General features: G+C 35.2%; 1 protein-coding gene across 2 annotated transcripts in view; it reads right to left on the bottom strand.

Moving 5' to 3' along the window:
• Slik (Sterile20-like kinase) overlaps nucleotides 1-13,966 on the bottom strand; it is a 133,976-nt gene that overhangs the window by 46,848 nt on the left and 73,162 nt on the right. For both annotated transcript variants that reach the window (XR_014132111.1, XM_081764044.1), the window contains exon 11: nucleotides 11,251-11,967. Coding sequence is in view for 1 of the 2 variants with exons in the window: in XM_081764044.1 (XP_081620170.1) it covers nucleotides 11,251-11,967 (717 nt within the window). In the remaining variant the exon portion in view is untranslated. The remainder of the gene's footprint in view (nucleotides 1-11,250; nucleotides 11,968-13,966) is intronic.

Here is a 13,966-nt window from a genome sequence, read left to right on the forward strand (position 1 = left end):
GAAAGATATGTGCCGTTTTCTCATATTGTTGTTAGTTTCATTGTCGAAGATCACCATTGTTAAATAAACATTCGTTGGATTTCTCTATTGTTAAATAAACGATTAACTTTATCTGTCATAATTTCTACCACAAACTAAGCAAACTTTTCACACTTATGAACGATTGAGATATCTATAGAATGGTATGTGTCGATTTCACATATTGTTGTTCTTTCATTGCTGAAGGCCACCATTGTTAAATAAACAATCTTTGGATTTCTAAATTGTTACATAAACAAACAACTTTATCTTACACTCTTTCTACCAAAAACTAATCAAATTTGGCGCACTCATTTACCATTGAGATATCTATGAAACGGTACGTGTCGATTTCACTTATTTTTGTTAGTTTCATTGTTAGAGGCCACCATTGTTAAATAAAAAATCAACTTTATGTGCCACACTTTTTAACAGAAACTGACCAAACTTTGCACACCCATTTAAGATTGAAATATCTAGGGAATGGTATGAGTCGATTTCACATATTGTTGTTAGTTTCATTGTTGAAGGCCACCATTGTTAAAGAAACAATCAAGTTTTTCTGCCACACTTTCTACAACAACCTAAACAAAATTTGCAGACTCATTTAAGATTAAGATATCTATGGAACGATATGGGTCGATTTCACATATTGCTGATAGTTTCATTGTTAGAGGCCGCCATTGTTAAATAAACAATCAACTTTAACGGCCATACGTTCTACCACAAATTGACCAAACTTTGCACACCCATTTAAAGTTGAAATATCTAGGGAATGCTATGTGTCGATTTCACATATTGTTGTTAGTTTCATTATTGAAGGCCACCATTGTTATATAAAGAATGGTTGGATTTCTCCATTATTAAATATACAGTCAACTTTATCTGTAATATTTTCGACCACAAACTAACCAAACTTGGCACACTCATTTACGATTGAGATATCTATGGAATGGTGCGTGTTGATTTCACTTATTGTTGTTACTTTCATTGTTAGAGGCCACCATTGTTAAATGAACAATCAACTTTATCTGCCATACTTTCTACCACAAACTGGCCAAACTTGGCACACCCATTTAAGATTGAAATATCTAGGCAATGGTACGTGTGGATTCCACATATTGTTGTTAGTTTCATTGTTGAAGACCACCATTGTTAAATACACAATCGTTGGATTTCTCCATTATTAAATATACAGTCAACTTTATCTGTCATATTTTCTGCCACAAACTAACCAAACTTGGCACACTCATTTATGATTGAGATATCTAGGAAATAGTACGTGTTGATTCCACATATTGTGGTTAGTTTCATTGTTGAAGGCCACCATCGTTAAACAAAGAATCAACTTTATCTGCCGTACTTTCTACCAGAAAGTGAAGAAACTTTGCACACCCATTTAAGATTGAGATATCTAGGGAATGGTACGTGTGGATTCCACATAGTGTTGTTAGTTTCATTGTTGAAGGCCACCATTGTTATATAAAGAATCAACTTTATCTGCCACACTTTCTACCACCAACTGACCAAACTTGGCATACCCATCGGATTACAACTGAGATATCAATGGAATGGTACCTGCCGATTTCCCAAATTGTTGTTAGTTGCATTGTTATAGGCTACCATTGTTAAATAAACAATCAACTTTGTCATAAGTTCTACCAGAAACTGACGAAATTTTGCACACAAATTTAAGTTTTAAATATCTAGGGAATGCTACGTGTCGATTTCATGTATTGTTGTTAGTTTCGTTGCTGAAGACCACCATTGTTAAATACACAATCGATGGATTTCTAAATTGTTAAATAAACAAACAACTTTACCTGCCATACTTTCTACCACAAGCTAACCAAACTTGGCACACTCATTTGCGATTAAGATGTCTATGGAATGGTACGTGTCGATTTCACATATTGTTGTTAGTTTTCTTGTTAGAGGAAACCATTATTAAATAAACAATCATCTTTATCAGCCATACTTTTTAGCAGAAACTGGCAAAACTTTGCATACCCATTTAAGATTGAAATATCTATGGAATGGTATGTGTCGATTTCACATATTGTTTTTGTTTCATTGTTGAAGACCACCATTGTTAAATAAACAATCATTGGATTTCTTCTTTGTTAAATAAACAATCAACTTTATCTTACATACTTTCTACCACAAACTAACCAAACTTTGCACACCTATTTAAGATTGAAATATCTAGGAAATAGTACGTGTTGATTCCACATATTGTTGTTAGTTTCATTGTTGAAGGCCACCATCGTTAATCAAAGAATCAACTTTGCTATATTTTGTACCAGAAACTGACCAAACTTGGCACACCCATCGGATTACCACTGAGTTATCTATGAAATGGTACTTGTCGATTTCAGTTGTTGTTAGTTTCATTGTTAGAGGCCACCATTGTTAAATAAACAATCAACTTTATCTGTCATACTTTCTACCAGAAACTAACGAAACTTTGCTTACCTATTTACGATTGAAATGTCTATGGAATGGTACATACCGATTATCAAGGACTAACAAGCCCTAGCCAAATTGTGTGTAATACGTCATTATGCTTGGGATCAAACGATAATTATTCGTGATCAAACGAGCTGGCCAAATTCCGATTGAATTTGTTTTCATGGTGGCTGTGGTGGAGGGGCTAACAAGTCATCGGTAAATGTTATTGTTCGGAAAATGGAATAGTGCAAAAAAATAAACATATTTCATTCAGAACTTTGTTGTGCCTGCTTTGTAACCAGTGTGAATTAGTTGTGTGCCGCCAGATTTCTTTTCATTCTTTTTTTTTTTTTTTTGTCTCAGGTGGAGCGGGATGGCCCCCTACAGCGTTCCTAGAATTACACTCTAAAAGCCCACAGTGTTCCTAGAGCTGTACTCTAAAATCCCATCCCATATAACTGACCTTTGTTTCACAGCAGACACCTCACATTTGAACTCTGTTGAGATTCTGTGTAAGTTTGTCGGTTGTACGCACAAATTGAGAGTATAAACATGTATTAGGGAATGAGAAGTTCTCGAAATAAATTTGCAAGCTGAATATTTTTTCGTGACATAAGTGAAGAGTAATTGTATATCCTTGAAGAGTACCCTGGAGAGTAAGAAAACTCTAAGCAAAATAATCATTGAATAAATAGCAATGTAATCACAGTAATGTTTATATATGGCATGTTGTATTTCTACCAGATTGTCAGAGCACTAATTCTCTCATTTTTTGATGTGAGCGGTCTCGCTATCGAATCTCCAGAAGAACATTAAAAAAAAAAAAGATGTATTTAGGTCTATTCCATTTTAAACAAACGAAATACGTTGCGTAAAAGAACTTTCCATGTTAAAATATTTGATGGGTAGAGTAGTTTGTGTGGGATTTGATTGTTATTGCATGTATCTATTGCATGCTGATTGGGTAGCTGGGAAGGCAGCCAAGATATTCATTCTGACGGTTGCAAGCCCGTGAAAATACAGAGCAACAGTTACTCCAAGGGAGTAGATAATAGATAAAAAAAAAACTACCGTGAGGGAGAGAGCCGAAAAGAGTTTATAGTATGAAATTTTGTCCGCAACTAGGGAAGTTCCGCCAGGAACGCAGGATCACCTGTATATGGCTCTCATTGTTGAGACACTAAAATTTTTCAATTAATCGTATACGGAAGATAAACATTAATAAACTATTTTTATTTATTTACTTATTCCTCGGGGGGTAGTCTATCTCAGAAGATTACGATTATCATAATTCTATGTTTCAGGGGTGCGCTTCCAATCCACCTCCCAGAGGCGGTTTTTGGGTGCGCGAACCGGACCTTGTCCTTAGATCCAATTAAAGTATATGTAACACACATGTACGTATGTGTGTGTGTGTGCGTATGATATGTGTATATGTATGTATGCTAAATGTAAAATATTTTTGAACCAATGTTTCCAATCCAAATAATAGAGCCCCACGGCTCCAACTCGCCAAAAACAAATTCCGCCTGTGTCATCTTCTACACATCAGCGGCTATGCCCATAGTATATTCTATGATAACAATTGACTGAATGTGCTTTTCAAGTTTCTAGCTCATTTTCTTGGAAAGATAATGCGTAAGACTCTCTTAGTGTTGCAACGAGACGAGACAGGACTCTTTGAAGCGAGACACGATACAATACGAACGTTTCGTAAAACGTCTTGTCTCGTGTCTCGAAAAATAAAAACACAGTTTCTGAATTTGCTTAAAAATTTATTAACTCGGAATAAATTATTTGCCTTCGAAATGTATACCATCTTTTATTATTTCAAATGATCCAAATGATTCAACGTTTCAAACCCTACAAAGAACAGGAAATACCTAAAGCACTTTTTAAAAATGATTCTTACAAACAGCTTTCACTTCCATTTTTCAATCGATTCAAGTTTAATTATTTTGTGATAGTGCTCCAGATTCAAATACAATGTAAAGCGTTCATTGAGATCAGTGTTTCAGAAGATTTTATTCCGGGGGCTGGTGGAGATATCTACGTATAAAAATCCTTTAATAGAAGTACAAGTATGCGTAGAAGTGGCAATTTTATCAGTAACTAACTATTGTTTCATGGTCTTTCTCGTTCCGAACCAAGACAGAAACGTGTCAGCCTTTCTCGACACTGAGTTTCGAAAAAGATTCAGATTTGACAATAAAATTTATCTTTTTTATCCTTTTATGCTGTTATTCGAAGATAAACCATTTTTTAAATGGGAAAGTTACATAGGCCTCCTTATTTGTTGAAGTGGCGCCAGGGGTTCTGAAAAAAGGATATCAGAATAAATGGGGAAATCTTGCCTTTCGTCTGTACTGACGGTATTGACAAATGTTCCTATCGAAGTAATTACGGGTTGAGTCGAAACTAAGCAGTCGTTGCTGGAGGATTGCAGTCGTGTTTTGTGTTGTGCTCTGTTAACCAAACTAGGTTAAAAGTTATATTTTTAACCACTTGGTTTAACAGCTCTTTTGTGGGCCTCAGCCTTTCTGGTGTTGCCACGAGACGAGACAGAACCATTCGATACGAGACGAGACGGGCAGATCTTTTCTAGACGAGACGACACAGCCAGAAGTCTCGTCTTGTCTCGTTTCGTCTCGTGGCAACACTAGACTCTAGATATATCAGTGCAAGGTATGACAACGTTCCTCACGGAGCACATGTTAGCTCTCAGCCTCTTTCTTTCACTGATGTTTGTTTACGTAGTATATGAATATATAGAGAGTAACAAAAGGATGAGATATGCAGATTCTCCTGAAACCACATTAAAATTGTAGCAGTATTTGGAGCTTGTTATAAATGGATTTACCGGGGAACTAAAATAATTCTGGGAACTGATCATACAGTATTGATATAAATAAACATGGAAACAAGTAAATACAAAGAACTGAAATCGTGAATTGTTTTCAAAATACAGAAATCTCGAAGGAATATCTGTTTAGGCGGCTTTAATTGTAAAGGGATTTTGAATAAATTTGCATCCCCTGAATTCCTATACATAAAAAATAGAAATCTTTCTTTTAGCGTACGAATGAGATGCTTTAGGAAATTAGGTTAAGATAATTAAAATGATACTGTCCTTTGCAAAATTTAAGAGGAATACCATGATCGAAAAAGCATGAGTCAAACTATAAAGGTCAGTGGTAGCTTTTGCCATTTCTTACGACCACTGTACGCACCTTATTGCGAAAAATTTATTCGTATTATAAAACCGATATCATTCAATAAATGTCAAATTTAACAGATCTTGAGAGATGAAATGACAAAAATTGTCATTACCTCTGTCGCATAAGATATTCTAGCTTTGTGACCCGTGTTATTATATGACTTTCACGATAAGTGACAAGAAGAATATAAATCCCAAGTTCAAAACGTAAGGAAAGAAACCGGTTGTTCGCGCTTCAAATTATGAAAAATGTACCAAAATGGTTGAAATTATGATTTTGTATTTCTTTACGAGATAGAAGAATAAAAATAAAAATTGAAGCAATTCTAATCATGTATGTATAAGTCCACTATCTTCTTCAAGTTACTAAACTAACTTCAACTGTTTCAACCATTTTTGACACATAACTCGAAAACTTTTAGAGATATTAGAGGCAAGAATACGTGGTTGATAATGAGCTTTTTAATTATGTCACAATACTTTTGAACTTTACCTTATGAGAAATGGCATATTCCAAAATTAATTCAGTACCACCCTAACCTGAATTTTACCAAATGATTAGCGAAAGTGATACGGTGTGCATCGTCCAGGGATTAATTCCCGGTCTGGCACTCAAACATTTCTGTGTTGACCAAATATCGAGAGAAAAGTTGGGAAACTAAAAGATAGCGGACTTCAATCTAGACAGCCGGCGACGTTGGGTGTGGTTGTGCTTACTACTAACATAAGCCCGCTGCAGGCTCAGATCACAAGGGACTGTTGCGCCAGGATTATCTATCTATCTATCTATCTATATATATATATATATATATATATATATATATATATATATATATATATATATATATATATTTGTGTTATTATTTTACCTTACATTCTCTCAGTAGCGTAAGTAAGGACGAATGGGCCTCCCCGCAAAAATGTTAAACGGACCCCCCTTTCCACATTCATGAGTCATGTAAAATTTACAGAGAACAGTTTTGACTTTCTATGTTCTATCTAGTGAGTCACAACTTGCTCATATGCAAAAAAATGCACATTATTATTATTATTATTATTATTATTATTATTATTATTATTATATTGTTCTATAGTTTTCGTCTATTCTGCTATACCAAATTCGAGAGTCTACGACATCCGACATTTTTAATGAGGTGTGGTCGTCCCACTTTTTGTTGTTTGGTTCGATGCTGGTTTCACTGTTCTTTTCCCATCTTTGAAATACATAAGCACGGCAGATCGCGAAAACTCGACAAGTCGCGTTGTTTCCGAAATGAAGCTCCCAGCCACTTAGTCACCCTGATATATCGTCGTCCTTCCCCATTCAAGGCACAAGCATCACACTGACTAATCGAGTGAGATTCTTGTCGTGTTTGGCGCGCGGTTGTGTTATGCCTTGTAGCTCTTATCTCAGCCCGATGATTTCGTTCAAAAAGTAGCGAGTGGTCATAATGTTTTCGCTGGTCAGTAAAAGTTTTGTTGGCATTTAATTTACTAAATAATCGCTCAGGCGTTACCGTCTTCATAGGTAAAAATGAGATATAGTTGGAACATCACATAATTTTTAACTTCTTAACATTATAAAGTTTAACTTCGAAACTGAAATGGGCCTCTTTCTGTTCTGGGCCTCTCAATGTTGCGGGCCCTGCAGGCTCTTTAGTTGCCCCACATCATTCTCTCTACTCAGAAGGATAGGGACAAATAGAAAAGTCAAAATTCATTTTGTCCATTTTTCATGCATCATACACTTCAGAAAAAAAAATCATATAATACTAATATGTAAGAAAATATTAGTATTGTTTGTCTGTTTTCTGTATACAAAGAACCATTTAGGTTCTTTTTATCTCATATTCTGGTAATAATCAAAAAAAGAAAAGAGTTTCATGTGATAAACGTACGAAAGATAATTTGTCAACGCGATGTGAATGACGTTCTCTGCAACCTAATTCCCGTTTTTCGTACAAAACTCTATTCCTACCTGCAAAAAGAAAATATTTATGTTACTCATCAATGGTTGAGGTTTTGCCCTGCGGCTGAACAACACGGCTTGTATAAATAGGCTCTGACTGACTGCAGGTGCACGAAAAAAAAAACTGTTGGATTCCTCTCCCCGCCCACTTCAAGTGTGGATATCCTGGACACATTCAAACTGAGCGGTACGATCTTTCAGTTCTTCCCAGTAGAGGTACCAGCAGTGATTGCTAAATGAAAAAGTGAGCATCTGGTGGCGAAAAGGCGAAGTGCTCGGACAAGGGGGAGTTCACAGGAACCTTAAACAATAGGCTCTTGCCCACCAAATTTGTTTTAGATTCTCTCAGCATTACTGAGTAGTAAGTACCACATATACTTGGAGTGGAACCATAAACTCCCGAATGTTTGTGCGGAAGTTAACCAAGTTGCTTATCGTAATATCCCAATCCTGATCCAAATTACTTCTATTCATATTATTCGTATGTTGGAAGGACGTTATCTTTATAAATATCATTTGTATCCTGGTTTATATATATATATATTTCTGTTTGTGTGTGTTTTCTTTCTTCATGTCAATCATAAATTGTGATTGCTATGTTGAGCAAATTATTTGCATCCTTCCAATGTAGGCATTGCATATTTCTCTTGTAAATTTTTGTTGTTAACAAGTTAAATGTGAAGATTTGTTTCATTAAAATTGAGTATTAGACACCGCATAGTTGAAAAGGAAAAGTATTTACACGTTTTCTACTGTCACTACTACAGATTCATGGTATATGCATTGGGAAATTAGTGTTGTTAGGTAAAATGCTGAAAACCAGGATTTTGTGCAATAACATATTCTGGAATTTAGATGTACAATTTTCGTAGTACTAGTGTCTACTATGGTTTGTTTTTTTAACCCTTACCATAGATTTTATAGATTATATTTCTTATTACATAAAATTTAGATACATAATTAAATTTATTATTCTGATAACCTGCTGTTTATTGTGTTATCCCATTGTTTATTTAAACTGCTTTTGTCTAAGTTCAATACAAGACTTCGTTCTGACGAAATACAATTCATACATATTCCTTTTCACTAATGACGCAGTTTAGTGTATAAATTTTACATTTTTGATTCTGTATTATGTCAAGCCAAGATAATCAAGATGCCACTGCATATTGCTATTTTGCTTCTCTATCATGTTCATTAATCCGACTTGATATAAAATTTATCACATTCACAACCGACTTGTATACATTAGACTGGACCAAACTGTCTACAAAATAATTCTTGTAACCTGTGACTGGTTCTTTCTTTCTTTATTTAAATCAAACTCTGGATTCTAATTTGTTGCCATTCTCCAGACTGGCTAGTCAAAAAATAAGTGTTCATTTTCTTAATTTAACAGCATGCATCTGCGTACTGGAGTTATTATCTCTATCCGCATTTAATCCCGGATTCTTTGTATCGAACTGAAAAGAATCAAACATTTCTTTTCACTTGCGGTACGGATTTCTCATGCTATTTTGTGCTACTGTCAAACCACTTACTTACCAGTAACTATAACAGAAAGAACATACAATACATAAAATATATGTATATTTGTGTATGTTTTACCTAGAACAGTGATGACGCATGATTATAAATACTGACTTAAACTCCAGAGATATTGAAAGACTTCACCGATATAGTTAAGCCTGTGTATAATTTAAGTACCAATGTACCACAAATCTTTTCAGTATATAATTGACAACAATGAGATGTGATTAAAACCAGTGATTGTTAATGTGAAAAAGTCGCTGACGAAAGAGGAGGGACTCCCTTTCAAAACCACGGCATTTAGTAAATATTTAGAAGCATTTCAGCGTTTAAGTTAATAGAAATAGGAAACTTTCTACACAGCTGTATTCTGTTACCAATATACAATTCCAATGATAAAGACTGCAGTGAGGAAATTCAAATGTTAAAAAGTGAAAAATTAGAAACACAATACGATTAGTTTAATAGTTATATAAACTGTCTTCGAGTCACAACAGTAAGTTATTTTGCTTTCTGAATATTAGACGCTATAGCTCAATTCTATATACAGGCTTTTTCAAACTGGTTGTCGGGATTAAAAACAAGCACTGTATTTTATATAATGAATATACATACATACAAATACATACAAGATGCCTGAAAACTTACCAACATTGGGTTTGAAATACCACAAATTGAATAGGCTCTCTGGCAATCTTTCATATTTCTAGGCGGTAGTCCATTTCCTGCCATACATGGGTTAGCATGTCAAGTGTAACAATATGGATAGCATTGGTTATCTGCGCCTTTAGTGCATAAATTGTATGCAGAAATGAAAGACAGAGCGATTTGGGGAACATTGCGGCCATGACAATTTTATCATCATCACTTCCGCGCCCAATCCAACGATATGATAGTTTTCTGTCCATGAATAATCTCATCTCGCTGTGAAAATGTAGTGAGGCTCCAGTCAATTGCATGATGATGATGATGATTATATCTTCATTCAGTTGAGGAAATAACTACTTGGTCAAAATATCAAGAAAAATGAATACTGAAACAATTTTGTCCATAAAAAATAAAGACCGCAAACCTTTTCCCTTACACAGCACAAAACACATTCACTGCAGGAGAGTCCTGAACTAACTCAACAAACTTGTGTGGATTTCCTGTTTCCCAAATATGCACATTATGTGTGTTTACTTTTCCACGTTCATGAAATGTTGCCTCGTCTGTAAAAACCAAGTTCTCAGGAAAGTTGTCATTCTCAGGCCACGAGCACTTGCATATCAGTGCAAAACTTTTCCCATGTACGACGGTCTTCGGGTGTTAGAATCTGAGTGAGATTAGTTTCAGGGATAGACGTTTCCGTAGAATACACCATAACGATATGGGTGGAATTTCAAGTTCCCTGGATCCAGCAGCACGATTCGATTTCTTCAGACTCTGTAAGTCGATTGCACGAATTCGTTTCAAAACATCTTCAGACATTGAAGGTCCACCTGCTTTTGCCCTCGCAAATGCTACCTCGTTCCTTGAACTGTACATACCATCAACTAACAGAATTCTCAGAATCTTTCCCATAATGCGTAGAAAAAGTCGTTGCACAACTGTAACGAACCTCGTTGCGTGATATTCAGACACAATAAGGTTTTTCACTTACAATATCAGATACACTGCATAACTGCAAATCCACCGCCCAGCGGCACAACCTAGAAACAGGTATCTAAAGAAATAAATAAAAACCTATTCAGTTATGCTACAGTTACATGTGTGTCCGATAACTGTGTCAGTCACCCAGATTTAACGCAATAATAACGAAACCGCGACAATCATTTTAAAAAACTAAGTATTATTCGATTACATAACTTTACTATTACTCTCTATAATTTATCAAACGTAAGGTATACATTACCGCTGCATTCAGCTGTTTCTCCCTATGTGTAAGTATTTCTTTAAAGCCTGACCCACAAAAAACTAAATCTAATTTTTGTACCATTAAGTATGTGTAAGAATCGTTTTAAAACTATTTTATCCAGTTCCCACTAATCAGTACTACGTAGGAAAAACAAAATTTGATACCAACCTGATTCGCTCTTACTGCTAGTACTTCTTTCAATGGACACATTAGAGATATTGGAAATATCACTTCGTGAATCAATTGTCAGATTATTCACTATATCGTTTCTGGCATCTGATGTATGGTTAATAGAAATGTCTGCTTTACCATCCAATACTAATGATGTTGAATCCTTCACTTCTTCAGTTTCACCGACTGTCACCACTGAAACATGACTCATATCTTGTTTCTTAGGTGTATTCACAACTGTTGGATCCACAGAATCGTCTAGTGTCAATTCTAGACACGATCTGCTTCTATTATTGTCACTACGATCTGGATCAATGTACCTAGAATTAACTATGACAACCTCACTTTCATCTAACTTTTGACCTTTCACATGATCCCGAATAATGCTGATTGGTTGATCCTGGCTACTCGCTTCTAAAGAGTCTAAAGACGGATAGCAGTCATCGTCTGTGGAGGACTCGTTAATTTGAGTTTTGTTAGTTTCATTGGCAACTATCACAACTTCACTGACATTTTCTCCCGGGGACATTACAGTGATTGTCGGTCCACCGAAAGCTTTCATTGGTGTTGAGCTTTCTATAGGATGAGCTGTAACGGTTACTTGCGTCACATTACTACTACTTGAAGCACTGGTATCTTCACCTATATTTGATGTGATTGTAACGGTAGATGTGTTCAATTTCACATCGGCTGAAGGGTCTACTACAGTTGTGCCTACAAGAAACAACACTTAGTTGATTACATAAACGTATAAAATATCATACTCACCTTACCATAATTTTTTATTATTACTAATGTAATGATTAAGAATAAATCAAAACAACATTTGGTTATAACACAAACTACACTATATTCAAGACAAAACATTCCAAAGCAAACAAAAGCAGTTGTGTCTATGTACAACAAATCGAATGGAAAGGTGTATCCTTTATCTGTAACACGATTCTAGTAGTTGATCCTGAAGTTACGTATTTATGTAAGTACTACGCCACACTCACAGAATTCTTCAACAAAATGACTAGCATATCTAAAATTTGTATTAGTTTTCTCATCACATTTGGTATGTCTTTCAGATAAGAAAGTCATATGCCTCTAATCTTTTCTTTCAATCTACAACTAAGGAAACACGTTAATATTTCCTATTCAGCCTAATTAAGAAGCAAAGCAGTGATTATTTAAAAGATAAAGGATTCGATTAATTAATCTATGGCTATATTTAGAGAACAGTCTTTTATTCCTTTGAAGATTTGAGTTTTCCACTACGCGTGACTGTATAACATGACATGCTTCTTCCTTGCCTGTTTCATAATTTCATTTATATTAATAATAATAATAATAATTCGATTTACTACCATAATAAAAGCTAGTAATAGTTGAGAATGCAAATTCCGATTCGGCAAACACAACAAATGCAAATTCCGGAAATACCTTCACTGCTAATGAACCATTTATGGCTTGTTGATTAGTCAACATACTAAATACTGTATTATACACAATTTCAGCACCACAAGACTACAAATATTAGGTTTGCATTCCTCCCAGCTTTTTACTTGACATAATTTTGAGGAAAAAAGTGTACTATTTATAGAACAGCTCAGTACTTTTTATTATTATTATTATTATTATTATTATTATTTATTAAATTAAACGATATGACTAACATTACAGTGTCAAGTGGTTTATTCCTAGGAAATCATTTCAGGAGCTGTGCTGGATTCTTTCTCGGTCACTCCAAGAACAAAAATCGATTAATTCACTGAATTCATGTATTTATTTGTCCACAACTGACATGAAATAAATCATAATATGCTTGCCAACTAACAATCCTACTATTCAACTGGTGCCAAAATAATATTACAAAGACTAAGTACAACGAAAACACAAAACTTGTAGTTTATCAGTTGTCAAATCGTAACTTTACAGAACATAACCCAGGCACATTTTATAATTATGACTCATAGCTCTACTAACAAGCTCCTGAGTTTATGTGTAATGTAAATTATTAATAAGTGTAGGTATCAACTTCAAACTAAAATTTTCGAGTGATAATGCACTACAAATTCTTGTCGAAGTTACTTTCACCCAAATTTAACTCTTGTTTTTTTGTTCTTAGATAAGATTAAAACCTATTCTTTCAACTTTCAATGTTGTTTTTCAAATATTTTAACATCCTTCATACAGAAGACTGATACGTCTTTGTGTGTCCGATTTGAAATCTTCGCCCCTGCTTACACAATCGACCGATCCGAATGATTCAAACAGAAGCATAAAGCCAAAGGCTTCTAAGTATCACGCCAAGTTCGCGCGTGTGCATTATGGCACCCAAGGTAACCGGTGTTGCGAAGGCTACGCCGTATCACTTTTCCACATCAAGTTTTTCCGTGACACAAATTCAAAAACAGCGCAGGAAAATGGAGGTGCATCGGGATCAACGAACATCAAGAACATAACTGACATAAACACCACGAGGTTCCAGCACTTCATTCACTCAGCAAGAGGAGTGGAAAGCGACTCTGTACTGCAGACCTGTAGCTCGGAGGTTGCGCAGATTGGCCCTACAGGAAAACCTTCCTAAATAACGTGTGATGGCAAGACTACTGCACGTTGCACAGTCAACTGTGAACCGCAATCTACGTGGCAAATTAAAGCTCTGGATGGTGTTTAGAAGTCGTGGACATGTCCTTATTGTGGTTCATCGGAGGAAGAGAAAGAC

This window comes from Thermobia domestica, chromosome 1 (assembly GCF_964235325.1).
Source record: "Thermobia domestica chromosome 1, izTheDome1.hap1.1, whole genome shotgun sequence".
NCBI classification, from domain to species: Eukaryota; Metazoa; Arthropoda; class Insecta; order Zygentoma; family Lepismatidae; genus Thermobia; species Thermobia domestica.